At 34.4% G+C, this 27,720-nt stretch overlaps 4 protein-coding genes across 9 annotated transcripts in view; 2 read left to right on the forward strand and 2 right to left on the reverse strand.

Annotated features, from left to right (window-relative positions):
• Positions 1 to 10,676, forward strand: part of LOC129807703 (putative fatty acyl-CoA reductase CG8306) — a 39,080-nt gene extending 28,404 nt beyond the window's left edge. Inside the window, exon 5 of the mRNA XM_055857154.1 lies at positions 10,101 to 10,676. Coding sequence (XP_055713129.1) covers positions 10,101 to 10,497 — 397 coding nt within the window. The 3' untranslated portion in view covers positions 10,498 to 10,676. The remainder of the gene's footprint in view (positions 1 to 10,100) is intronic.
• A 122-nt stretch (positions 10,677 to 10,798) lies between these two features.
• LOC129807723 (zinc transporter 7) lies at positions 10,799 to 26,188 on the forward strand. Of its 3 annotated transcripts, none has more exons than XR_008752308.1 (4): positions 10,799 to 11,284; positions 11,357 to 11,574; positions 21,274 to 22,261; positions 25,948 to 26,188. XR_008752308.1 is itself a non-coding variant. In XM_055857178.1 (3 exons), exons 1-3 carry the CDS (start codon positions 11,104 to 11,106, stop codon positions 21,958 to 21,960), a joined length of 1,086 nt encoding a protein of 361 aa, XP_055713153.1. In that variant the 5' UTR covers positions 10,799 to 11,103; the 3' UTR covers positions 21,961 to 26,188. The 3 variants fall into 3 exon arrangements, 1 of the variants encoding a protein (XP_055713153.1); XR_008752306.1 differs by having other exon boundaries at positions 21,274 to 22,144; XM_055857178.1 differs by having other exon boundaries at positions 21,274 to 26,188.
• Positions 16,886 to 18,294, reverse strand: LOC129807740 (transcription elongation factor S-II). The gene is made up of 2 exons (XM_055857196.1): positions 18,106 to 18,294; positions 16,886 to 17,827 (listed from the first exon to the last, which is right to left on the reverse strand). Exons 1-2 carry the CDS (start codon positions 18,172 to 18,174, stop codon positions 17,003 to 17,005), a joined length of 894 nt encoding a protein of 297 aa, XP_055713171.1. The 5' UTR covers positions 18,175 to 18,294; the 3' UTR covers positions 16,886 to 17,002.
• Positions 26,183 to 27,720, reverse strand: part of LOC129807666 (ribosome-binding protein 1) — a 30,788-nt gene continuing 29,250 nt past the window's right edge. For all 4 annotated transcript variants that reach the window (XM_055857109.1, XM_055857090.1, XM_055857117.1 and 1 more), the window contains one exon: positions 26,183 to 27,689. In XM_055857109.1, coding sequence (XP_055713084.1) covers positions 27,672 to 27,689 — 18 coding nt within the window. In that variant the 3' untranslated portion in view covers positions 26,183 to 27,671. The remainder of the gene's footprint in view (positions 27,690 to 27,720) is intronic.

Consider the following 27,720-nt stretch of genomic DNA (forward strand, 5'->3'; position numbering starts at 1 on the left):
CTTAAGTGCATGACTTTTCTTAATATGTCCATATGATATATTTTTGAGTATTTGTTTTTTATTTTGTTTTGTCTTTTTCGAGAAACTTTTTCATGTGCTCTACCTACCACGACCGGTCAATTTGACCGATTTGACATAGGTAATCACCTACTATATACTATCACCTACTTTCACTCTTGGATATTTTAGAGAGGCCCCTAGAGTCCATTTCATCTATTTACAGCAAAGTGAACCAACCCCTCCCTCCCCCAGTTAGTAAAAGATCAGCCAGAAGGGTAGAATTCGTTCTGATTTATTTTTTGACCAAAGTAATAGAACTAGCCACTCAGAATGTTCTGACAACCCCCCCAAAAGTTAATGCAAGGAATCCAAATACAATATGGATTTTCTTTTCATCCCACTCCTTCACCTCCAGAAACCACTCTTTTGGAAATATCTCAAAAACTAATTCATCGATTCCTTTCATTTTTGGATATGTTTTAGACGGACATTTCGTTCTCAGACACTAATTCTCTCCGAAAATTCCTTCAGGGGTTTTGCAAGGTCAGTGATCAATTGGTACTTAGGAATCAAATCAATGCTTAGGAAATTGGATTTTCGACGGATTTGGGCAAAATTTCATTTATTTTGAGAGATCTAAAAATCTTGTATAAGCCTAAAGCACTTTTATTCAGTTTTAGAATATTATAGAACAACTAAAATAGTTTAAAAATACTAACCTTGAAAGCTGAAAGAAAGAAGTTTTGGGGAGTATTGGTGCCTAAGGACGAAATGTCCGCCTTGACTACCTCTAAAACATATCCAAAAATGAAAGGAATCGATGAATTAGTTTTTGAGATATTTCCAAAAGAGTGGTTTCTGGAGGTAAAGGAGTGGGATGAGTAGAAAATCCATATTGTATTTGAATTCCTTGTATTAACTTTTGGGGGGGGTTGTCAGAACATTCTGAGTGGCTACCTCTATTATTTTGGCCAAAAAATAATTCAGAAGAAATTCTTCCCTCTGACTGATTTTTTACTAACTGGGGGAGGGAGGGGTTGGTTCTCTTTGCTGTAAATAGATGAAATGGACTCTAGGGGCCTCCCTAAATCATCCCAGACTGAAAGTAGGTGATAGTATTGTCTCTGATAGCATTCATCAGTATCGGTCAATTTGACCGGGTATGGTAGGAATAGGTATAGAAAAATCTCGGTAGGTTTAGTGTTAACAAAATATACGTGAAATTCTTAACTAATTCACAATTTTGATCCTTAATTTTTAGAATACTTCGCGTAGAAAAGGATCTATTCTTTTCTTTTAGGTAAAAACCCTATCAAAAAACACAAATTATAACGGTTTTTTCATAAGTTTTTCACAAAGTCTATCTTCAAGTCGTCGACATAAGATACTTTACCTTATATGGAAAATAAAAAAAATAGGCATTGAATAAACGAGCAGTAAAAAGTCAAATTTGGTCAGCAAAAAATTCGAAATTATCAGTAAAAAATAAAAAAGGACAGCTAAAAGTTTAAAAAGATCATTAAAAAAATTAAAAAAAGAGCAGTATACTTTATTAAAAGCGGTCAGTAAAAAATGAAAAGCGGTCAGCAAGAAATTAAACATGATCAGTAAAAAGTAAAAAGTGATCAGTGAAAAATAAAATATGGTCAGTAAAAAATTTAAAAAAAACAGTAAAAAATAAAATTTGATCAGTAGAAAATCAAAAGTGGTCAGTAGAAAATAAAGTGGCCAGTAAAAAATTAAAAATTAGCAATTAATAATAAAATGTGGTGAGTAAAAGATAAAAAGTGGCGAGTAAAAAACTACTAATGATTGGTTAAAAAAAATAAAATTTGATCAGTAGAAAATAAAATGTTATAAATAGAAAATAAAAAGTGGTCAGTAAAAAATTAACAATGGTCAGTAAAAAATTAAAAATTATCAGTAAAAAATAAAATTTGATCAGTAAAAAATAAAGAGTGATCAGTAAAAAATAATAAGTGGTCAGTTAAAAATTTAAAATGAGCAGTAGAAAATAACATTTGATTGGTAGAAAATAAAGTGGTCAATAAAAAGTTCAATAAAAAACAACAAGTGGTCAACAAGAAATTGAAAATATTCAATTCCGTAAGAAATTGGTCAGCAAAAATTAAAAATGTGCAGTAAAAAATCAAATGTGGTCAGAAAAAATAAAAAATGGACAATAAAAAATAAAAAGTGGTCAATAAAAAAATAAAAATGAGCAGTAATTTTCTTTATTTTCAAGTGAAATTTCGCAAATCTTGAGCCTAAAGGAGACTTTAATAGGGTGTAAAGTATGAGGCCTCTATCTCTCATAATTTCCAAGGGTTTGCGGAATCTTTGTTTTTTCCATTTTGTTTTTTTCCAATTTTTCTTTGGAATCTTTGTCTTCGGTAACCTTTGTTTTTTGGAAACTTTGTCTTTGGAAATCTTGTCTTTTACATATTTTAAACAAATATATTTTATTAAATAAAATAATGATATCACAATGGTGTTTTTTGAAGTTTTTAGTTTCGTCCTTCAGGTCAAAGGGAAATTTTCTGTGTTTTGGGAAATTGTTAGTTTCGTCTTTTGGGGCAAAGGGAAATTCTCTGTTTTGGAAAATTTTTAGTCTCGTCCTTTGGAACAAGGGTGTTTTGGGAAGTTAACAGTATAACCTATCGGGACGAAAGGAAATTTTCTGTTTTTGGGAGGTTTTTAGTTTCATACTTTGGGGCAAATGGAAATTTTTTGAGAAAAAGGAAATTTTTGGAAATTTATAAAATATACTTGTGCAAAATTTGTTACAGACAAAATTTCTGAAAATTGTGAAAAATGTATGAAAGACAACATTTCCAAAGACAACATTTCCAAAGACAAAGTTTTCAAAAAGCAAAAGTTACCGAAGACAAAGATTCCAAAGAAAAAACTGGGAAAAACAAAAGTGTAAATAACAAAATGGAAAAAACGAAGATTCCCGATCCCGAAGGAAATGCACCACTATAAACTGATTTAGGATTATCACTGGCCACTGACCAATTTATATTTTTTACTGACCAATTATAATTTTTTACTGACCAAATTTAATTTTTTACTGACCAATTTTTATTTTCTATTGACCACTTTTGATTTTTTACTGACCATATTTTATTTATCACTGATCACTTTTAATTTTTTGCCGATCAATTTTGATTTTCTAATGATCTAATTTTATTTTTTAGTGACCAATTTTTATTTTCTACTGCTTGTTTTTAATTTTTTACTCACCAAATTGTATTTTTTACAGACCACTTTTAATTTTTTACTAACCAATTTTAATTCTTTACTGACCACTTTTAATTTTTTACTGACCACATTTAATTTTTTACTGTTCACTTTTAATTTTTACCGACCAATTTTTATTTTTTACTGACCACTTTTCATTTTGTACTGACCAATTTTTATTTTTTACTGCTCGTTTTTAATTTTTTACTGACTGATTTTTATTTTTTACCGACCACTCAATTTTTTACTGACCTCTTTTAATTTTTTGCTGACAAATTTTTATTTTTTACTGCTCCTTTTTAATTTTTTGCTGACCACTTTTTAGTTTTTACTGCTTTTTTAATTTTTTTGCTGCTCATTTTTAATTTTTTGCTGATCAACTCGAATATATCTACTGATCAATTCGAAGTTTTTACTTACCAAATTTAACTTTCTACTGACCAAATTTAACTTTTTACTAACAAAATTTTACTTTTTACTGACAAAATTGAAAATTTTTGCTGATTATTTCGAATTATTTGCTGATCAAATTTGATTTTCTGCTGACCACTTTTGACTTTTTACTGACCATTTGGTTTTTGCCAAAAAAAATATTGAAATTATGGACCCTTTTTTGGAATATTTTCCTTACAATGAACATCAATATTGACTAAATTAAAATATATTTGTCGTTAAGAAATAGAAAAAAAAGATCTTCGACAAAGTAGGGGAAATGCTCATAATTTTGTCCAGTTTCTTATTTTGGACACTTTGAGGATAACATTGGACACTAAAAATAAATTGATTAAAATGATGAATTTTTATTCCAATATTTGATGAATAATGAATTCTATCTAAATATTTGTTCTTTTTGGAAGATTTTAACACTAAATACGTTAAAATTTGAATATGATTTGAGTTGAAATTGCTTTGTTGAAAATTCAGTGTGAGCAATTGCTTACGAGAAATATGACAGAACTTCGTGGCTTACTTCAGTCTTACTTAGTTTTGATAAAGTACTAACAAAGTTGGTTCGCTGTTTTTGAGTGATATTATTGAATATTCATTGAATATTGTGTTGATTCACGTTACTGATGATTTGTACATTTGACCTGAAGTGAGATTTGCCTTGTGAATTATATTTTTCGTGTGAAAAATGGGAAATTTTTTAAGACATTCACCAATGAGGTGATGGCTCTTATTTTGGACAGGTGTTTTTCTCACGAAATTTCGCGAAGGTTTAGCTTTTGTGATGACTAGGTTGGACAAATGCCTGGAGAAACAAAGGAGCATCATCTCTACGAAAGAGATGTAGCGAAAAATGTCCTGAAAGGCTCCCGGAAAGGTCAGGGAATGAGCGACTCCGCACGTACTTGGAGTATCGAAGTCAACTCACTTTAATGAATGATATGGAAAGTTGCCGGGCTTCTGTGACATTCTACGTTTCCCTTACATGAACAGGAAGAGGACTTGGTAAGATTGGTTCATCAAATGAAGAACAATGGGCATCCTATTGAGGCGGATTAGCTGTCCAAATTTACAGCCAAGTTGGCCAAATTAATAAACAAGTTGCCCAAAATAAGAGCCAAAGTCACCTCTACTTATCAATTCATTTTTAAACGTATTAAAACTAATTTTGATAAAAATAAGACGATAAATAGCTTGTTAAGTTTCTAAACAACCCTTCTGAAAAGAGAGTAACAAGAAATATCAATTAGTATAGAAAATATCGCACTTCAAACTTGGAACTCCGATGCTTATAAGCAGACTGTCCAAAATTATGAGCACTTCCCCTAGTAGGTAAAGAAGTAAATTTCCTATCGAAATATATAAACTAGATAATTTTTCCATTTTCGTGAGCAAAATGTAACAACTTATGCCATGCTTTGATACTACCCCAGCAATTTTTAGAAACTCTACAAAATCATCTCATAGAAAATTGCTCGAAAATAACATTTTTTAGATAGGGGAAGTGCTTATAATTTTGGACAGTCTGCTTATATAAGCATCGAAGTGCCAAGTTTGAAGTGCGATATTTTCTATACTAATTGACATTTCTTGTTACTCTCTTTTCAGAAGGGTTGTTTAGAAACTTAACAAGCTATTTATCGTCTTATTTTTATTAAAATTAGTTTTAATACGTTTAAAAATGAATTGATATGTAGAAGTGACTTTGGCTCTTATTTTGGGCAACTTGTTTATTAATTTGGCCAACTTGGCTGTAAATTTGGACAGCTAATCCGCCTCAATAGGATGCCCATTGTTCTTCATTTGATGAACCAATCTTACCAAGTCCTCTTCCTGTTCATGTAAGGGAAACGTAGAATGTCACATGAAGCCCGGAAACTTTCCATATCATTCATTAAAGTGAGTTGACTTCGATACTCCAAGTACGTGCGGAGTCGCTCATTCCCTGACCTTCCCGGGAGCCTTTCAAGGCATTTCTCGCTACATCTCTTTCGTAGAGATGATGCTCCTTTGTTTCTCCAGGCATTTGTCCAACCTAGTCATCACAAAAGCTAAAACTTCACGAAATTTCGTGAGAAAAACACCTGTCCAAAATAAGAACCATCTCACTGGTGAATGTCTTAAAAAATTTCCCATTTTTCACACGAAAAATATAATTCACAAGGCAAGTCTCACTTCAAGTCAAATGTACAAATCATCAGTAACGTGAATCAACACAATATTCAATGAATATTCAATAATATCACTCAAAAACAGCGAACAAACTTTGTTAGTACTTCACCGAAACTAAATAAGACTGAAGTAAGCCACGAAGTTCTGTCATATTTCTCGTAAGCAATTGCTCACACTGAATTTTCAACAAAGCAATTTCAACTCAAATCATATTCAAATTTTAACGTATTTAGTGTTAAAATCTTCCAAAAAGAACAAATATTTAGATAGAATTCATTATTCATCAAATATTGGAATAAAAATTCATCATTTTAATCAATTTATTTTTAGTGTCCAATGTTATCCTCAAAGTGTCCAAAATAAGAAACTGGACAAAATTATGAGCCTTTCCCCTAGAGGAAAATGATCTTCAGCAAAGTTCTATAGCGTTAAATTTTCTATAAGAATTTTCTAATTACATATCACTCGGGTTTGCATAAAACGCATAAACAAAAAAAAAACAATCTGAAAAACAAAAAATTATGTTAAACAAAAAAAGAACAGTCTGAAAAACAAAAAAACAAAAATTTATGTAAAAAAAATAAAGTTGCAGTGTGGCGCCTACTGGCGCTGCGCCGAATTATTCTTGGCGGCGCGCTCGGCGGCGCGCCTCAAAAATTTTTAGGCGGCGGCGGCTAAGAAAAAAGTTTGGCGGCGCGCTAAAAACGGCTAACAGTCGGCGCGCGCCGGGCTCTACGTAGCCCCTATATTTATTTTCTGTTGTGTTACATCTTGGATATAAAAATTTAACTGACTATTTTCCAAAGCACACCCCCTCTTAGAATTGCTTCCAATAGATTAATATTTGGCAATTCTAATGATATTTATATTATTCCTGAGGCCTAAATTCTAAAACAAAAGTCTCTTCAACTTCCACGATGTCCATACTCAACACCATTAATTCGCGGTTAAAAATTATCGCTTATATTTAATTAACTTATACACTTTAGACGTGATAAACAGTTTTTAATTATTTTATTTGCCAAATATTCTTATGAATTGGTCTAATTAAATTGAATTATTTTGCAACTAATATTTCTGTAAAAATACCAAGATAATAAAGTTAATCCTTGATAGTAACTCATAAAGTTTGAGTTACTACAGACCAAGCAACTATAAAAAAATTACAGTACTGTGAAACTAATTTTATTAGCTGTCAGAAATAATTGCTAAGAAAGAATGCAAAAAAGATTTTGTAGACTTTTTACAATTTCTTAAGGGTTTCGTAAGTTGCTATAAATAAGCGGCATTCGTCTGTAAATAATGGTAGATTACGCTTCTTAGATGGAATTATAACTGCTCGGATGATTATGACGGATGCAAAATTCAAGATATTTTAATGTTTAATAATGGTACCCTTATGCCGAAAATAGACAGGCTGATCCTAGAGAATACTCAGCTCGAAAAATTTGGCGGTAAAGGATTAGCCCAAACAATCATACACTGAGGATTTAGGATCAAAGATTATGCCCTAGACCTAGACACACTTGCGAGTTAAGCCGAGAGACGACTTAGTGGAAAATGATGGAAATGTATTTGAACCATTATTTCTAATATAATTACGCTAAGCCGTCTCTCGGCTAATCCTCATGTCTGTCAAGGCCCTTAGTGTTTTCAGCGTAAATTTCTATTAAATCTCCACGCTTTGATTACTGAAGATTACATTACTCCATTACTCCATTACATTACTCCAATCTTATGCATTTTAAGATTTTGCGATGCGTACCATTACTCTCCATGTTTTTTCACTCAATTGAAATTTCGAAAAGCACCAAAAAACACCCAAAGTGAAGCTTTTTAATTTCAGCACTGGCGCTGATGTCGCCTAATCCCCGAAAACTAAACTAACTAAACTAGACCTCGTGAATTTAGAAGATCATCCTGATCCTCCAATTTATTGGCTGATCCGTGGGTGTATCGACAACAATCCTCATTTTTCGGGCTGGCCCCTAAGCCGATCCCTGTGTCTATTTTGGGCTTTAGGGCCTTGACAGACTTGAGGATTAGCCGAGAGACGGCTTAGCGTAATTATATTCGAAATAATGGTTTAACTACATTTCTATCATTTTCCACTAAGCCGTCTCTCGGCTTAAGTTCTAAGTGTGTCAAGGGGCCAAATAGAGTCATCGATCATCGATTAGAGGTCCTTTACATAAATTTCCTTTACTTGAGCCTTTATTGCCAAATTTTACAAACTAATTATTCTCGTTGATCAGGCTGAGTCTATTCCGGTCTTTACATAGTCTTCACACCTTTACGATTCCAAATAGACTCAAGCTAATCCTGGAGAAAAGTTAGCTTAAGAAAATTTGGCAATTTAAGATTAGATAATGAAAATTTATGCAGATGACCTCTAATCGATGATTATAAGCGGTAACGGCCAAAATCTCGAAATCCTAAATCCCGAAAGCCAAAATCCAGAATTCTTAATAGTGTCATAGCTAACTCCCACGATTGCACCTGAACTTGCTGAAGGCAAAAGGAAGTTTTCTGTGTTTTGGGAAATTTTTCCACGCATTATCCTTCGTATAATTTCGTCCCCTTCAGGATTTTGACCATTCCGTGGAAATTTATTCTAATGGACCTCTAATAGATGAATATAGATTTCAATTTATGTCAGTTTGGGCGGAGCCGGTCAAAATCCCGAAAATCCAAAATCTTGAAAGGGATGAAATTATAAGGACGAGAGAATGTGTGGAATACTTTCCCATAACACAGAAAATTTCTCTTTGCCTCCAACAAGCGTGAGTGCAAAATCGTGAGAGTATAGCTATGACACTTTTAAGAATTCGGGATTTTGGATCATTCAAGATTTTGGCTTTTCGGGATTTTGACCCGAAAAGCATTTTTTTTTAGCGTTCGGGATTTTGACCGAAACCCTAGTTTAGGTTAAATCTCCTCTGACAAATGGTGGTCATTGTTTCCATCCAACCAAAAACTCCTTGTTCCAAACTCCTTTGTAATGATTCCGGTACACCTTTTAGATCAGGAAAATTTCATGAAGTCGAAATTCGAATTCCTTTCTTTCTCACATGCTTTGCATATATCTATCTCATTCTCTCGCACTCTTCTTCTTTTGAACATCATAGTAAATTCAATTGAGCTCAATCGAATTTAGAGAGCGAAAGAATGAGATGGACATACGCAAAACGTGTAGCAAAGAAAGCGAGTCAAATTACGACTTCATGAAATTTTTTTGATCTAAAAGGTGTGCAAAAATCTTAATGACTCCGGTAGAACTAGAAGGTACACCTTCTAGTTCAGGAAAATTTCATGAAGTCGAAATTCGAATCCCTTTCTCTCTCACACGCGTTGCATATGTCTGTTTCATTCTTTTGCACTCTTCTACTTCTTTTGAACATCACACCAAATTAAATTTAGTTCTGTCCAATTTTGAGTCCGAAAGAGCGGGATAGACTTATACAAAGCTTTTAGGAAAGAAAGGGACACGAATTTTATTTTCATGAAATTTTACTGAACTAAAAGGTGTGTCGGGGCCATAAGATTCTAAAGTTATAAACATAACAAATGAGAATCACTTTTATAATCACTAATAATCACTTTTATTAGGAATCACTTTTATAATAAGTCACAATATTTTTTATCAAAGTCTGATTAAGGGCGTGGTCTATTTACCTCAAATTTTAAATTAAATATATACAGTAGAGTCTCGCTATAGTCCATATTTGGTTTCAAATTTGACACTTGGGTCGCATTATAGTCCATGTAATTTTTTAAAATTATCAACGATTTTTAGTATTGAAATTGCTCGACGGCTTCCACTTTCTTTGCGATTGTGGTACTTGTCCTTGCTCTCTTCATTGTGGATCACAATTATCACAACTACTTAATAAAGTTTGCCAAAAATATTAAAATAATTATGCATGTCGCATACTAAAAAACATAACCTAACTTAAAATCAGTGTTTTGAAATCAACGGTCGATAAATTGTGGACTATAGAGCGATGGCCTATAGCGAGACTCTACTGTATCCAGCAAAAATGAATATATCCAGCATAAGTTTTAACATTCCGATCCAGGATGCTCTTCCCTTAACTGAATATATTGAAAATTTCATCTATTGGCTTCGTTTCTGACAGTAGGAGGCGTGTCCTGAAAATATTTATAGGCGGAGCTTATTTAGTAAGCCAAAAGTTAGTTGCGTACAAAAAATTTCATGTTAAAATTTTCTTTTCTAGTCTCGTTCGTCTTCACACAAACGTCTGGGAATCTTTGAAGCGTCTGGAAAAGTTCATTTTCACTGAATGGAAATTCCATAACACTCGAACGCTGGAATTAAGTAAATCTCTGTCACCGGTGGACAAACAACTATTCAACATTGATATTATAACACTGGTTTGGGAGGATTATTTTGTGCACCTCACGCAAGGAGTACGTCGGTATCTCAACAATGAACAACCTAAATCTCTGCCTCAGGCAAGGAAGAAGGACACAGTTCTGCTTTTCATTCATTTGGGACTTCAACTTCTAATTCACTGTGGAGTCTGGTGGTTTGTGGCATCACTTCTGGGACTTCCAATGAGCAAGTGTCCCTTCATCGTGCCACTATCATACGTTTTAATGGGATTCCTGTAGAAGTTCTGGAGCAACTAACTTCTGGAAGAATAATTCTTGGGTATCTGAGTCTCTTCTTATCTCGATATATTTGTATTCCACGTCGCTTTCCATTTCTTACAGTTTTTAATTTCATTAATATTTTCTCATATATTTTGTATACGTCAATAAAACATCCTCTTTGGTGTTGTGGAAGAAAAGGATTTTGTTTTTTTTTCTTTTTTTTTGGTTTGATTAATAAATCTTGAAAACCTGGGGAAAAAGTCGTTATTTTTGAATTGGAGGGAGTGGTATAAAATTTGGGGAGTGGGGACAAAAGTCGTCGAATGAGTAATTTTCTTTGGTCGAAAGAAGTTGTCGGAGGAAAATCCGATTCCAAAGGTAAATAGGGCCACTTATCGTGGTCTGTGGATGTGAAAAGTGAGTGAAATCTGGAGAGGGAGTTGCAGATGTAATTGGTGCTTATCTCAAAACACTGCCACGCACATTTCTCACGGATGTTTCAGAGAAAATTGGCAGTGACGGTGGTTGAGGTTATGTTTACAGCAAATACACGTATGCATTTGGAAGAAAATTGTGAAAAATTGCACGAAAAATTAGCCCCACTACCCACATAACATCCTAAAAATGCTGCCCCTAACACACAAGGACTCACGTAGTTTGAGCTACAGGATCAGGGAGAAGGTGAATGGTTGGAAAAGGTTGATATTCTCCGACAGAAATTCCCGAAATCTCTTCCTGTTTCTACTGCTGAACCTCAGTTTTGCATTCGTGGAATTACTCTACGGCATATGGACTAATAGTTTAGGTGAGTGGCTTTAAAATATTTCCCAAAATTCCTGTGGATGATTCTAATGTTAATTTTCCTTCTTTGCGGCAGGTTTAATATCGGATTCATTCCACATGTTCTTCGACTGCACGGGTCTCATAGCCGGTCTCTTTGCTTCCATGGTCACCAAATGGAAGGCTAATGATCGCTACACGTATGGCTATGTTAGGGCTGAAGTCCTGGCCGGATTCGTCAATAGCCTGTTTCTCCTCTTCATCGCTTTCTTCATCATGTCCCAGGCCATTGAGAGAGCCGTGGAACCTCCAGAGGTAAGTGCACTTTGTCACACTTCCCACGGTTCCAACTGACATCCGATTGTCTTTTGATATTGATGGATTTGGGATTTTTTGATTGATGGTCATTCAGAAATTATTGCTTTGTAATATTACTGTGCAAAATGTTGTTAGGAAAATGCAATTTCCAAGAGAGTCTGGACTCTAGACCTAGACTAGACACATTAACATTCCATTTAAAATGTGGTCAAAAGATAGATCCACGACTGATTCTGGGGGCTGAATCCACTGAATGAATCCATAAATTATCTAAACACCTCAAAAATTAGCAAAAACTGTATGGAAGCCGTCTAAATTTTTGCAGAATAGTCACAGTTCAGGCTTAGTAATATACGAATTTAAATAATTCATTTATTCTAGATCCAGACTTTTTCTCCAATAAATTTTCTCACCTTTCTATTAGTCGTTTAAAAATAAGAATGTCAGGTGATTGTTTGATTAATTGTTATTGCAGTTTTTTTATGTCCAAAGCATAATAAATTTTGTTTCTAAAGATGTTTTCAAAGTTTCATATGAGAGAGAGCGAGATGACTAGATCTCGGTTTCATTCACTCTAACTATAATGTCAAAAACACGTTTACAAAACAAAAGTTATTGTGCGTTGGGCATAATTTTGCACGCCTTTTAGATCATGAAAATTTTATGAAACCTAAATTCACATCCCTTTCTTTCTCACACGTTTTTCACATGTCTATCTCATTCTTTGGCACTCCAAAATTAGATTGAGCTAAATTGAATTTGTAGTGATGTTTAAAATAAGAAGAAGAATGCAAAAGAATGAGGTTTGGGATAGAAAGGGATATGAATTTCGACTTCATTAAATTTTCCTGATCTAAAAGATGTACTGGAATCAAATATTGTTAAAAAAAAATGTGGGAAAGAGTGGCATAGTCCTATGCAAAACTTCTGAGAAAGAAAGGGATGTGAATTTTGACGCCAAGAAATTTTCCTGATCAAAAAGGTAATGTGCTTATAAATATTTTTAAGGGATTTCACTGCAAAAGCAAAATTTCTAGCACTTTTTTTAGCTTTTTATTTATCAAATTTTCCGTACCTATATCGAAGTTGTAATGAACAAAACAAATAAGCTGTAGCTGTTTTCAAATACGAAATATCTTTGACCTAAATTTTTTGTAAAATCAACTTTTTTTACAGACTATAATTGTTGCAGTCTCTGCATTTTTTTTGCTACTTTACTTTTACTTTTTTAATCAAAAATGGATATTTTTACTGATTTTAAAATTTAAAAATGAGAAATAATGGCTCTGGCACACCTTTTAGATCAGGAAAATTACATGTACAGTAGACTCTCTCTCAATCGGTAATATGGGGCGAAATGTCATCCGGTTTATCAATAGATTTGGGCGTCAAAGCCTTTGTAAATTCCACAAAAAGGTCTCAATTATAAAGAATCACGATAAAATAGGAAGAACTACAGCGAATTTGAGCGAATTAGCTTCATAATTAAGCGCTTAAATTGTCAACAAAATTTGACGCCCGATTGAAAAAGAGCCGATTGAGTGAGAGTCTACTGTAATCGAAATTCACATCCCTTTCTTTCTCAAGAGCTTTGCATATGTCTATCCTATTCTTTCGGACTCTTCTTCTTCTTTTGAACGTTATAACAAATTCAATTTAGTTCTGTCCAATTTTTACACCGAAAGAGTAAGAAAGACTTATGCAAATCTATTGAGAAGACTGGAATGCGAATTTTGGTTTCATGAAATTTTACCGGTCTAAAAGGTGTGCCAGAGGCATAAGTAACGGATTCTGATAGGAATTTAAATGAAATGGTATTAAAATTAGTTACATGCATCCGAATGAATTCGACAACCGAAAATCCTAGAGGAAATATTAGGGTTAATTGGGTTGTGTCATTTCTTTTTAAAAATAATTTATAGCAGTGTTTCTAAGGACTGATAAGGATTAGAAAATGAGTGTGAAATCACAGTCTCAGAATACACAGCACAAAAGGCTAACGATATAATCCTGTAGAAATAATTAGGTCACAGAGGGTGGTATCTGGTAGCACAATTATTTTTTCTCATATATAAATCAATAAATCATTCTGTTCCTTCAATTGTTGTGTTCAAGAAGGATTAAAAAATTAAGAGAAACTTCCCAGAAAATTGAAGTTTATCTCTAGAATGATAATATTTACCTTATGAAGATCTAGTTATTGACATAAAATAACATTAAATATTTAATCTATTTAACCCCACTAATATTTCATCCTTATCGCGTGTTTTGATTGGCTAAAACTTGAAAATATTTAAAGTTCTAGCAAATCAGATAAACACGACGAAATTAAAATATTTTTTTCTATTCTATCTGAAAAGAATTAGAAATAGTTTAATATCCATAATAGCCGTACGTCAATGAAGCATGAATTATTTTTATAAGGTAAGAAATGAAAACTCTTTAACTTCACAATGTAAATATTTGCATATGTTCTGAATACCTCCGTTAATACAGAATTGGGTTTTCTTAAAATTTAGGTTAAAAAAATAAGAGCAAATTTACATAATTTTAATTAAAATGAACGGAAAAAATTAGTCCTAAAAACCGCCTACCTAAAGCGTCCTTAACCTAAAGAGTAACGATCCAAGGGACCAAATAGTAATAGACACAAGCTGATCCTTGAGAATATTTTACCTGTAAAATTTAGGAACTAAAGATTTTTCCCTAAATTCCATACACTGAGAGATTGAGCATCAACGAATAGAGGTCCTTTACATAAATTTCCCCCACTGACAAATTTTACCGGCTCAATATTCTAGAGAATCGGTCTGAGTCTGTGTGTCCTAATGCAGACTCACATTGAATATTCAAAATCGGCGATTTTTTAGTTTGACCTTTCCGTTCTTATAATTGGTCTTTTTAGAGGGTAGATTTTATTAGCCTTTTCAGATTTTCTTACTTTTCAAAAAATTATCTTTTTGTTCTATTTATAAACCCTCATGTAGATTTAAAAAAAAAAGTTCCATAAATTTCCATGAAAATGTTTCTTTTTTCTGCTTAAAAAATGAAATATTTTTTCGTAATCTTTTTATTACGGAACTGTATTAATCTTCGGTCGGTCAGCTTGCAATTTCGGCCACTTCTTTATGATGTGAAAACGACTTTCGAAGAATTCCGGAAGGGCAGGGGACTATGAGAATCAAAGTGGCCGAAATATTACCTAAAGCTATGTCTATATTTTTATTAATTTTAAAATGAATTAAGAATGTTTTTTTTTGGAGAAAAAAAAACCAAACAACACTCCTTAAAAAGAAGAGACAAAAAAATCAATTTGTATTCAAATTTAAAACTATGCTGACTGCACGCAACTATGCCGAGATTTGGTACAGAGTTACCCTAGTTATCCTACTTGAAACTTAATTACCTTCATACTGAAAAATTGGGATCGGAACCGAAATTGGCTAGAAAATCATCCAATTTTTTTGAAGTCGGTAGCACTGTAACCGAAATTATACAATTGGTGCACTGCTAATTAATGACCTATTGACCTATTAGGAGCTAATTTGTAAAATTAGTTTTGAAATACCCACCCCTAATACGATTTCTGACGTGGTGAATTTGGAAAGACTATGTACTTTTATTAGAAAAAAAACTTCACAAACATTTCTTTTTCAAAGTAAATTTTTAAATAAAATAATAGTTTATTAAAGAACGTAACAGCAAAAAGTACTTCAATATTTTCACCATACCTTAGAAAAATTAAAATAAAACAAACTTTTAAAAATTTAATCGAAAATAATCGAAAAATATTTTCGTGTATAATGGTATGGATTCTATTTAAGTGCAATTTCGGAAATTGCGAAACTAGGACGGGTTTTTCTGTCCCGGCAATGTGTCTAATCCTAGGACCCCCTGTGCACCGCTTTCTCCGGAGTCGAATTTGTTTTCTCGAACTCGAAACCCTCAATTAATTTGGAAAACGATATTCAGAGTATCAAAGATCCATGAAAGAATCTAAGAATTCTTATGCCATCAGAAGAGGCCATGTCAATGTGTTTCCGTCCTTAAGCTATCCTCTTTCCAATTAATCGAAATGTTTTTTGCGAAAAAGTAAAATTTCAAAAAAATACGGAGGATAGTGAAGATTAGCCGAGAGACGGCTTAGTGTAATTATATTAGAAATAGTGGTTAAACTACATTTCCATCATTTTCCACTAAGTCGTAAGTGTGTCTAGGGCACAAGTCTTAGGGCCCAAATAGACTCAAGCTGATCCTCGAGAATATTTAGCATAGAAAATCTGGTAGCAAAAGATCCGGTAAATGAACTTTATGCAAAGGAGTTCTAATTGATGATCCTAAGCCCACAGTGTATGACAGTTTGGGATAGATCTTCACTGCTGAATTTTACAGTCTAAATATTCTCGAAGATCAGCCTGAGTCTATTTAGGCCTTTAGCCGTCTTAGCCATATGGCCTTACTTCCCTAATTTTTGATCAATAAAAATTTAATAAAAAAAATTTGACGCAGGGTTGGATTATTAAGGGCAAGTTAGGGTAAGTGTGCCAAATTTCGGCATAGTTGCATGCAAACGTCAAAGTCTCAAGTTTGAAATGTAATATTTTAAATACAAATTGATTCTTTTTATTCTTTCTTCTGAAAGAGTGTTGCTGGGAACCTTGTAAAGAGTTTACCGTCTTTATTTGCTCTAAAATCATTCTTAATACATTTTAAAATTAATAAAAATATAAGCATAGCTTTGGTGCTCTATTTCGGCCACCTTCATTCTTATAGTTCCTTGCCCTTCGGGAATTCTTCCAATGCCTTTTTCACGTCATCTCGTTTGTCGAAGCTACATTTTTTGCTGTTCTTTTGCATTGTATAATCTCTAGAGTAAATAAAATATAAAAGTTCATGAATGTTCGAGGAACAAAGAAGGTGGCCGAAATTGCAAGCTGGCCGGAATTTGGAACACTTTACCTATTAGAATTAGATTTTGAAAATTCAAAAAAAGGCTGCCATTTAGTATTATGATACCTTCAGGAACTGGTCTAAACCTCTAGTCTGAAAACCGCAAGGCATAAGGTTTAGCCATATGGCTTTACATCTCTAATTTCTGATCAGTCAAGATTTATTGAAAAGTTTTAACGCAGGGTTGGATTATTAAGGGCAAGTGGTCCATTAGGATTAGATTTTGAAAATCCAAAAAAAATGACCACCATTTAGGAAAATGACACCTTCAGGAACTGGGCTAAACCTCTAGTCTGAAGACCGCTTTAGATGAAGCGTACAAGGAAGACCAATTTAAATATCTCAAAACCAAAATTCGTTTTACACTCACAAACTATTCCTATTTTGTTTATTCAATTCTTAAGTCGATAATACAATGTTTATCGGTCAGGATAATTCATGGGAACGAGATGAAACGCTTGTGAGAGAATATAGCTTAGCAGAATTTCCAGCGATGTCCACATTCGTTGCATAGGACAAATGTAGTCATCGGTTCATCAGCACTTCGTGTCTGAATTTGATTGTATGTGCAATTGCGCTTCTTGCACTTGCCACACTTGAGGAGATCGGTTTTGGTGCCCTGAACAGTGGCCAATTGGGCATCATTGATGGCTTCCTTGACAAAGCGCTCACGTAGTTTCTTCATTTCATCGCTGGCCATCTCTTCGGGGGTCATTTTGGCTAGCTTGGCAGCCGTTATGGCTCCACCCAGGAAATTTGTTCGCAATGTTGGATTTTTGGGATCCTTCAAATTGGCCACACGCGAACGAATGCGATTTTTGTATCGTGTATCTGTATTTCTGAATTCACTGTAAATCGCATCTTCCAGCTCTTCGGCCAATTCGTCTGCCGTGGAACTGACTTCGGGATCATTGTCGGTTTTAAGGGCATTTGCCAGCATCTCGCGGCATTTCAAGCGAATGGTATCTGGCATTGTGTTGCCAGAAGTGGGAAAACTTGTCTGTACTCGTCCACGATCTTTATCTTTATCCTCACGTTTACTTTCCTTCTTGCCACTGTTGCTGGGGGATTTGGAGGAGCTCTTGGATGAGCTACCGGATGATTCTTTACTCTGTGGTGTTACGGCCAGGAAACGCTTCCAATTCTTTATTAGCGTCTTAGATAGGCTAATAACCTCGTCATCCTTGCTACTCTTCCTCAGCTCATTTACAGTCATTCCTATTCGGGTCTTGGTCAGAATGTCCAAGTCTATATTAAGGGTCTGGAGGGCTTTTAGCAAATCCAGCGCTTGCTCCTGCCCCTGAAAGCACAAAATAAATGTAAAAACACGATATGAAAGACTTCCGGAAAGCCTGATTGAGGTTATGTATATGTTGATATTCCCATTGTTAATCGGAGACTTTGAACTTGTCCACGTATCCCAGGAAGTTATCTCAATTGAAAACTGACACGTCTTTCCGGGCATTTTTTGGTGAGATCTGACGGATGGAAAGGGCAAAACTGCAGGAAAAGTGGGTGGGAAAAGCCGGGATGGTTTGGGAAATGTCAATGTTGTATGATTTTTTCCAAAATACTCACTGTACCATCAGGTGAGATCATTTTACTCAGTTTCTTCTGGATCTTTAGCACTTCATCTTCCACACTCATGTTGTTTTGTGCCGCCAAAGCACCTTTTTCACCGTCAAATCAACAAAAATTGATGCTATTGAATCGAGAGAGCGACGCGAGAATTGTGCTTCCTTTGAAAGAAATCGATGGCGCTCGTGTCGACTATTAACTCAGCCGGCCTGATGTTAATTTTAATTTCTGGTACTCTTCCATTACATGTATGCGAATAAATAATTGTGGATCAAAAAGAATTTATAAAAAAATTCGTTCCAAATTTAAAGGATATTCAATATTTCAATTGACTCTTATCAATTATATGAAATAAATTTAAATAAAATTTCAAGAGTTTAAAATTGTGTCTTACCCGCTTTATCGACTCGTTTGACTCTTTGATATAAATTTCTAGTAATAACTCTTTGTATAAATTTAATTTCAGGACAGAATCATTGATAAGGCTTTTGACTGATTTTTTATTCAAGTTTACTTTTTTCAAACAATTCTCAAACAAATTAGTTGAGCTAAATTTTAATTATTATCTACACGATTTAGCCAAGACACGAACATATTTCACTGTTTATTACAGAATTTTAATTTTACCTGAGATTTTCCCTCTACCTCACTTTTTTGTATTTCTAATATTTTACCATTATGTTTTAACTCTTTCGCGTCCCACTTTTATTCAGCAGATGAATTCATGTAAAATTGAGTTTTTCCTAATGCTTTATGATCAAATATAATAGTTCAGAGAGGAAAAAAATTTTCCATTGCGTTAAAACTCGGAAAAACCCCGGGTCATATATGACCCTGTTGTCCTCAAGGGAAGTGTACATACCATTTTCAAAATCTATATCACGGACTTTTTAAGAGTTTTTTTGCTTGAAATTACTAATTTGGCCAAAACCATGGCAAACTGGATTGTCTTGATGAACACTGTACTCCTGGTGTTCAAGGAATCTTCCTGGTAATCCCTTGAACAGTCACTGTCACAATATTTTGAGTGGTATTTGGCAAAAATAAACTTATCCACATATTTATTCACACACAATACAATTGCACAATATAAGACGCTTGCAGAATACTCTAAAATATTGCAAAATATGTTATAATTCATCAGATATAAGATGAAATGTCCAGGAGCAAGATGTCCCACCTGCATTTCACAAAGAAAAACAATGTCCCAACTACATTTCGCTATAGGTTTGGGACGAAAACACTGTTACCCTTGGGGACCACAGGGTCATATATGACCCGGTAAATTCTACACGCTTTTCTGGAAAATTGAGAGTAGTTTATTATATTAAAATATGCAATATACAATCTTTGGATATTCTATTTTGTGTTTCTAAACAACTTTTTGCTGAAAAAAATTATAGAAAAAAGTTATAGAAATGCCGTGATGTATGCAAAAAACTTTCCGCGCCAAGTTTTCAGACTATTTTCAGCGACAAGGGTTTATAAAAAATGTATTTCAAATTTATCGCTTGAAAAATATTGTATACATTTAGGGGTATTTTAAAAATTATTTTATAAATGTGCTCTCAATAGTAGGCAATTCATATTAAATTCGTTCAATCCGTTTTCTCTCAAACCAGAACTCCCTGTAAGTTACGAAAACGTCGTGATGTGGGGAAAGGCTTGAGGCTTCGCACCAGGGCGGAGCATTCTCATACATTTTCCGTACAAAAGAGTGGTATATTTTTTTTTTGGTGATTTTTTAGTTTTGGTATAAAACCAAATGAAATCATTTTAAAACTTTAACCAAAAGAAAGTGTATCTAATGTTATGTTATTGGCTCAAAATTTATAATGATTGCACGAGGATAACAGTTCCTAAAACCTATATGAAAAAGATGTGAAATTCGCAATTTTTTGAATTTTTCTGACAAATTTTCTATTTGTAACACCAGTAACATTTTAAATTCTTTACATGTGCCTACCATTTCGTGTTATATTTATTTTTGTGGGATCTAAGACTTAGAATTTAAGAAAAATATACCATTTCTGAATTAAAATGCTCCATCTGTTAGTTAATCATCCTAGATTCGCACACACTCTGTCTTCGAACAATACATATTTTTCCCATGTTTCTTCAGTGAATGTTCCATTCCATTCATTTTCCCACCGCCCCTTTTCTCTGTCTCTCCAAAACAATGATATTTGGGATTGCTCGGAAACACGTCAAACGATTTTTTTTCATTTTTGGATATACATATTTTATATATTATTCAGACTGACTTTTCCTCCTGTCCTGATACGAAAATACCGTAAAATCATTCCTAATAACGGGTTTTCAAGGTCAAAGGTTCAAAAGATTCTGGAGAACGTATGTCTCATCTAAATGGTATCATTTTTGGGCTCGTTGGAAAGGCCTTGGAATTTCCGATAAAACTCAACCGGTTCCAATCGGTTCTGAACTAATAATGAATCGTTTCATTACCGATACCTAATTTTTATCCGAAATTCAATTGTATTACTCTTGAAATGTATTTTAGGCAATGTTTTAAGTGATTTATAAATCGGTTCAAATCGGTTGTGAAACGGTAATGAACCGGTTGTGGACCGATAAGTAATTTTTGCTCGAAAATCTGTTCTTTTACTCTTAAAATTATTTTGAAGAATCTTTTAAGTGATTTATTAACCGGTTCAAATCGGTTAAAAACCGGTAAACAGTAGGAAAGAACTTTTGAGGCTTTTGAGGTATAGCATCTAAGTTACGACTTCGAGAACTTCAAAAAGTCTGGTTAAAGTAATATCAGGAAAATATGAAATGTTCGAAGCCAGAGTGTGTACGAAGCTTGAAAGTCTTCCCTTACTTCAATTCTCTGAAAGATTTTTTACGATAAATTAAGAGTTTTTTGTAATTTGGAAAAGTTTTCAGGTTTTAAGATAGGTTTCAGAGCTGACTAGGAATTAACTGGGTGTTTTTCCTTAATTTGTTATCAATCCTTCTAGAGTTTATTCGTACAGAGATACAAAGAATAGGAAAATGCTGAGTAATGTCGGATAAAACAGTTCTATATGAAACAATTTCGTTTATAACTTTTCAAATAACCATCCCAACGCTTTTTAGAGGATGTTTTCGCTCGATCCTAGATCTGACTTAGAATCTTATTTTTGTCTTCCGCTTTATCCCTTTCAGGTCAAACACGAGCGATTGTTCGTGGTGTCAGTTCTGGGGTTCCTGGTGAACCTTGTGGGGATTTATGCATTCCAGCATGGTCATGGACACTCCCATGGAGGTGGAGGTTCTGGTCATGGCCATGGACATTCCCACTCTCACAGTATTCACCATGGTCACGATTCGAATAACCATCTATTAGGCAACAGCCATGGGCACTCCCATGACCACCATAGTCATCATTCGGAAATGCAGCTGGGTCAGGGTAGCAATTCACAGATTATGCGCGGAGTCTTCCTGCACATCCTAGCTGACACTTTGGGCTCCGTGGGAGTCATTGTGTCAGCTGTGCTGATGCAAATGTTCGGCTGGATGATTGCCGATCCCATTTGCTCCATGTTTATTGCCCTCTTGATTGGCCTTAGTGTCTTAGGTCTCATCAAGGAGTCCATCATGGTGTTGATGCAGAGAACTCCAGTGATGCTCGATCGGGCTCTGCCTCAGTGCTACCAGAAGGTGACTGGCCTGGCGGGAGTCTATGCTGTCCAGGAGCCACATTTCTGGACTCTCTGCAGTGACGTCTACGTGGGAGCCATCAAGCTGGAAGTGTCCAAGAATGTCGATCCCAAATATGTTGTCACGCATACGCGCATGATTTTTGAAGCTGTGGGCGTAAAACAGATTTTCGTGCAACTCGACTATGTGTGATCCGTGCAAGAGTGTTCTTAAGTGATGATGATTAGTTGACTTCTAATTTTTTGTTTGTTACTCCATGAGGATTCTGAGGAAAATAGTGTTTGTTTTCCTCGTGAACTTTTTCAGTGAGATCAGTTCAAGGCGGTTTTTTCGATGACTGAGGGATTTTGTATCAGTCTGGTATGATATTCTTAAGGTAAAAGTGCAATTTAATTTAATATTAGTATTCAATCTTCAATTAGTGTCCAAAAAAAAACTCAAGGATTGCCCATAGCTGGATTTTTCAATGTGAAGAACAATATGCAGAGGAAAGGTAAAATTGAGTGATTCCTAACTCTTCAGAACGTTCTAAATTGAAACAATTAGGGGAAAGTTCTCTCCCTTCGAACGTTCACGCATTCGAATAATGTTAATTTCTTTTGTTTTTGTAAGAAATTTACACTAAATTATCAACAATTGATGATAAGCCAACTAATATTTGAGAGAGATGTGTAAGTCTCTTAGGAAAACTAAAAGAAAATTCGCATTATTCGAAGGCATGAACGTTCGAAGGGAGAGTACTTTCCCCTACCGTTAATATGGCGCCAAAGTTGTATATTCGATAGTTTTCATGAAACATAATGATTCATATGATTTTAATACTCAAATTTAGAATTAATATTTTCTCTAATCTTTTTCAACATTCGATTACTTAAATTTAGACCCGATAGAAAAAAAAATCATTTCGCATTTTCATTCAATCAGAAATGCGACCGAAGCGCTTTTACCGGCCAATGGATAAACTTTGCATGTTTAAAAAACTTATAAAGCAAAGTAACGTTTGTAAAGCAAAATAAAGGAATTTTATCAATGAAGAGTGGAGCGAGAAACAAGTATTTCTGAGTATTTTATTTTATTTCTTGTATTGAGCGCTAATAAAAACAGCCAGAGCGTAGAGGCCGTTAAGGGGGAAGTTTATTGCAACTCATTATCATAATATAAAGCGGCGATTGAACTGTTGATTTTTTTAAACAGAGACCGTGATGTAAAGAACCTTGGTAAATTAGGGAAAAAGTTACAAACAATTGAGGAATGAATTGAAGGCATGGATGGAAAGAATTCGACTGGCAAAAAAACCCAACCCTCGACTAATTTTATTTTCTAATCTAAACTTAGGATCGAGAAGCTGACTTTTCGTATTGAGAGATTACAGTTTCGTATGACAGCGCATAATTGGAAAAATGCCCGGAGGGGAATTCTGTAACGCTCTGGCAATGCCATATGACAAATTGGGTTAGAATCTTAGGAGAGCTTTTTCGTAAATGCGATTCTGTAGCCGTGACATTGCCATTTCAGCTCACGTGGCATTGTCAGAAGTCAAATATTTAAGATTCCTGGCAATTCAAATAACAATGAATTTTCTTAAACAAATCAACAAAGACGTACTGTATTTGCATAAAATCATCAAGTAAAGGGATTTCATTAAAAATTCAATGAATTGCATTTTCGAACTCATATGATATGACAAAAAGAGCTCGTTTGGCATTGTCAGGTTTCGAAGTCCCCCGTGATAATGCCAGGAAAATTACAGAATTCCCCTACTGGTTACGCTCGTGAATTTGAACTCAGGTCTAGAAAAGGTTATCATAATCATGACACGTGACATCAAGGTTAACGGCCCACGCCATCGAAGTTGTGGTGTCTCAACTCAAAGAAACAACTCCTCGACTCTCAGCTCTTCAGGAACGGCTACGTTCCTCACTCGATCTCGGCGAGTAATTCCTTACGGCAACTTGTACTCGCGATCTTATTTTTTCCGTCATTACCCAAGTCTCATGCCCATGGGTGAGAATAAGAATGAATACAACTTTGAAAACCGATAAATTAGCCGAACTACTTAGCTCGGCTTTCCTTACCACGCTTCTGCTAAGCTCTCTCGTTACTGCAGAAGCTTGACCGATTCGCGATAGTTCGGTGTGAAACCTACCATCACTCGTGAATAACACCCCAAGATACTTGAACTTCTCCACCTATGTCAATTATTTTCCATTAACATATAGAGTGCATTGTACAGGCCGTCGAGGAATTACCGTTACCTTCGATTTATGATCGTTCACCTTCATACCTGTTTCGGAACAAACATTTACAAATCGGTCAAGTGCGCGCTGAAGCTTTTCTTCGGGAGACACAAAAAGAATCAAATCATCTGCAAAGAGGAGATGGCTCATCCTAAAATCCCCAATACGAATCGCATTCCGCCCCCGACTGCGTTACATAATCTTATCCATGTATGAACAATATTGGTAATAGAACATACCCCTGGCGCAGTCTACTCCGACTTCCATTCGTTTACATGAACGCAGCTACTATAGTCTCCGTACAATGACTGGATAGCTCCTGCCAATTCCTCATCCAGTTTGTACTCGTGCAGTACATCCCAAAGTTGTTCTCTCGGTACTCGGTCATATGCTTTTTCCAAATCTGTGTAATAAGCATAGAGTTGAATTGCATATTCCAAAGCCTTTTCGACAATCATCTTCCGGGTGAAGAGCTGATACGTGGTGCTTCTACCAGGTCTGAAACCGCATTGTTCCTCACCCGGTCTGGGCTCGACTATGTCTCGGCATCTTTTCTCAAGGACTTTGGCATACATTTTGCCAGGCAAACTCAGTAGGGAAATTTTCCTATATTGGAACAATCTTTCTTGCTTCCTTTCTTGAATATGGGTACAATGACACCAATTTGCCAGTCCTTTGGTGCTCTCTCACTTTGCCGAGCCACCTTAATGACACGCGTAAGCCAACTGGCCCCTGCTATACCCATTAGTTTCACCATTTCGGGACGTATTTCGTCTATTCGTGCAGCCTTTGCATCATTCAGTTTACTGATTGCATACAGGACTTCACTGTCTGAATTACTACTTTCTGCCCTGTCTTTACTCGTGGGTACGTCACCATCAGTGCCTTGTTGAGGATTGAGCAATTCTGAGAAGTACTCTTTCTAGCGACTTAAGACCTCTTTGGTCAGAAGATTTCCTTCTTTGGGTGGAATAGATCTTCTTCCCTTTGAGTCTTGGGACTGTTTGCCATTATGTAGTCAAGCTCCAGCTTTTCACCGAACTTTTTCCACTGCGAGCTTTGCAGCCTTTAGCGCTTCAACGTAACTATCACGAGAATCACAATCCTTACGTTGCGTGGACAACTTGTAAGCCATCTTTTTCTCTCCAACAGCTTCTTTTATGGTCTCTACACACTAGAGAAATTTATGTCCATATTAAAGCAAATACCCTACGCTTGTGTAGGAAAAATTCTGCAATATGGACATAAATTTATTTAGTGTGTAGAGACCATTATTCCCGGTGTTTCCCACCAGGATCACCGTTTCACGTTGATCGTCATATTAACTCACTTTACGCCACAAGGTAAGAAGGAGATGGTGGAATTTGTTCAAACCTTACCAGTATGCCCTTCACAAATTTTTCCTCAAGGTCTTTCTTCTTAACCTTTTGAGGACGAGAAGGTCAAAAATCGGAGATCAGAAAAAATCACTTTTTTTAACTTTTTAGAGCAAAGCATAACTTTAGCAGATCGTAGGAAAAATTTCATTTTTGGGACACCGGTGACCCAATCGTCCTTAAAGGGTTAAGGCTCTTCCACCTAATGCATTTCAGCACTTTGCTCTTGCCCTTAGGTAGAGCGGGAGGGTCTTCGTTCAGGTTTCCCTTCGCGAAGAGCAGGTGGTTATGAGTTGTCAGTCCAGTACTGTTAAAAACCCGAACGTATTGGACAATTCTTCCATGAACACCGGGAACAAGGACAAAGTCAAAAAGTTAATAGAAGCAAATTTATTATTCCCAGAAAGAAAATTTGCAGAGTGCTCGAAGTCATTTAAAAGAAGTTGCATAGGTTTCCAGTATGTGCATTTCTAAATTAAGTAAATCCATCCTTGGTCCAAATCTTTGATCCTTGAGTCTTTTTTGGCAATATTGAGGATTTGAAATACAGGGAAGAATTCCCACAGGTATTTTTCTTCAGACTCTAGCCCGAGAAATCGCATTTACCTCCAGCTTGAATACTTAATTCAAAACACTGATCCATAATTTCCAGCATCATCGAACTAAACCGCCAATTCGCATTAAATTTCACAGAGAAAAAAAAAGGAGAAACAGTGGACATATTTTTCAACTTTAGGTGTATAATTTATGTTGAATTGTAAATTGGAATATTTAAGAATAGTGAGAATAAACAAAAATTCCTACTTATCGAATCGTGTTCTTTATTATTAATTTTTACATTTGTTTCTTCCCTCAATCTCATTTTTTTTTAGCAAAATCCATTATTCACCGCTTCGTCGGAATGGAATTAATCTTTTTTTTTTAACTTACTCAATCTCTTTTTTTTTCTTCATTTACGTAGTAAAAATATTGGTTAGATAAACTTATTAAATATTTTCTGCTCTCTAAAAATTTTATTAAATATTTTCTTGTTTTCCTTCATGAAATTTTCTTTCTTCAACAGCAAAAAGTTAAATTAAAAAATAAAGAGGAAAAAAATAGAAACTTAAAGAGAAAACTGTTATTAACTTTATTACTTTTTCTCGTTGAAAGGAAAAGAGAAAGAGCTCAAAAGTTTCACTAACTTGTCATATTTTCTTTTTTTTTTTACTTAAATTGTTAATAAATCGCTTAACGAAAATGGGGTCTTCTAAGATTCTTAAGGTAATTTCTCAATAGATTCTTTAGAGTGGTCATCCAGAGTATTCCACTGATTCAATGTCTACAGGAAAGTATTGTTAATATTATTGAAAATGTATTTCTTTCTTTTTTTTATTATTACTATTTCTCTGTAACACCAAAACTTTTTGGCTAGTGGATCTGGTTAGCACAAGTTTTTTTTCTATTATTTTTTTTTCTATTTTCTATTGTTTGTTTTTTTTTCTTAAATCTCTCTTTATTAACTGATTTCATTTCGCACCACCTGAATCCTTATTTTAGCAAAATTATAAATAAACAAATAAGATCCCAATTGCACAAATCAAAAAAATCTCCTAGTTTTGCATATTTTTTTTCTCACTTTTTCTTCTTTTATATTAAGATTAATATATATTTATATATAGTTTTTTTTACTTATAAAAAAATATGTTGGTTATCGACTGGTTGCTTTTTTTATGAAAAATATAAATTAAAATATCGTTTTTTCTCTCTCTCTCTTCATCTCATTTTCACTTTTTTTTTTTAAATTGTCCTTAAATGTCAAATATTATGTTGTTCCTTTAGTAAATGTATAATTTGTTAATTGCTATTTCTTATTGGATTAACACAATCATAATTTATCTCATTATCATCCTCTATCTTTTCCGTCTAGCCATCCTGTCACAATCCTAATAATTTTCTGTCTCCAATTTCTCTCTATTTCATTTATTTATTTATTTTTTTTTATTTTTTCTTTATATATAATAAAATGGAAGGCGCAAACAAATCTGCAATTCGAAATGTTTCTAATTTGTTCTTTTTTTTATCAACACTTGATTTAACCGTTTTTCTTCTCTCAGATAATAATTAGTTATTGATTAGTGGTGTTTCCTTTTTTTTCAACATGAAGAAAAATACATTGACACTTTTTCTTTACAGTGCACTCTAATTTCTTTTTTTTTTTTTTAAATTTCTGTCTCGTCAATTTCTACGTATAAATTTTCTCATCTCCTATTCTCTTTCTAAATGTATAATTCTCCATCCGTTTTGCAGCCTAATCTGAGTTGATTGGCTAAATAAAATAATTTAAATGAGAAACAATT

Source organism: Phlebotomus papatasi, chromosome 1 (genome assembly GCF_024763615.1).
Source record: "Phlebotomus papatasi isolate M1 chromosome 1, Ppap_2.1, whole genome shotgun sequence".
Taxonomy (NCBI): domain Eukaryota; kingdom Metazoa; phylum Arthropoda; class Insecta; order Diptera; family Psychodidae; genus Phlebotomus; species Phlebotomus papatasi.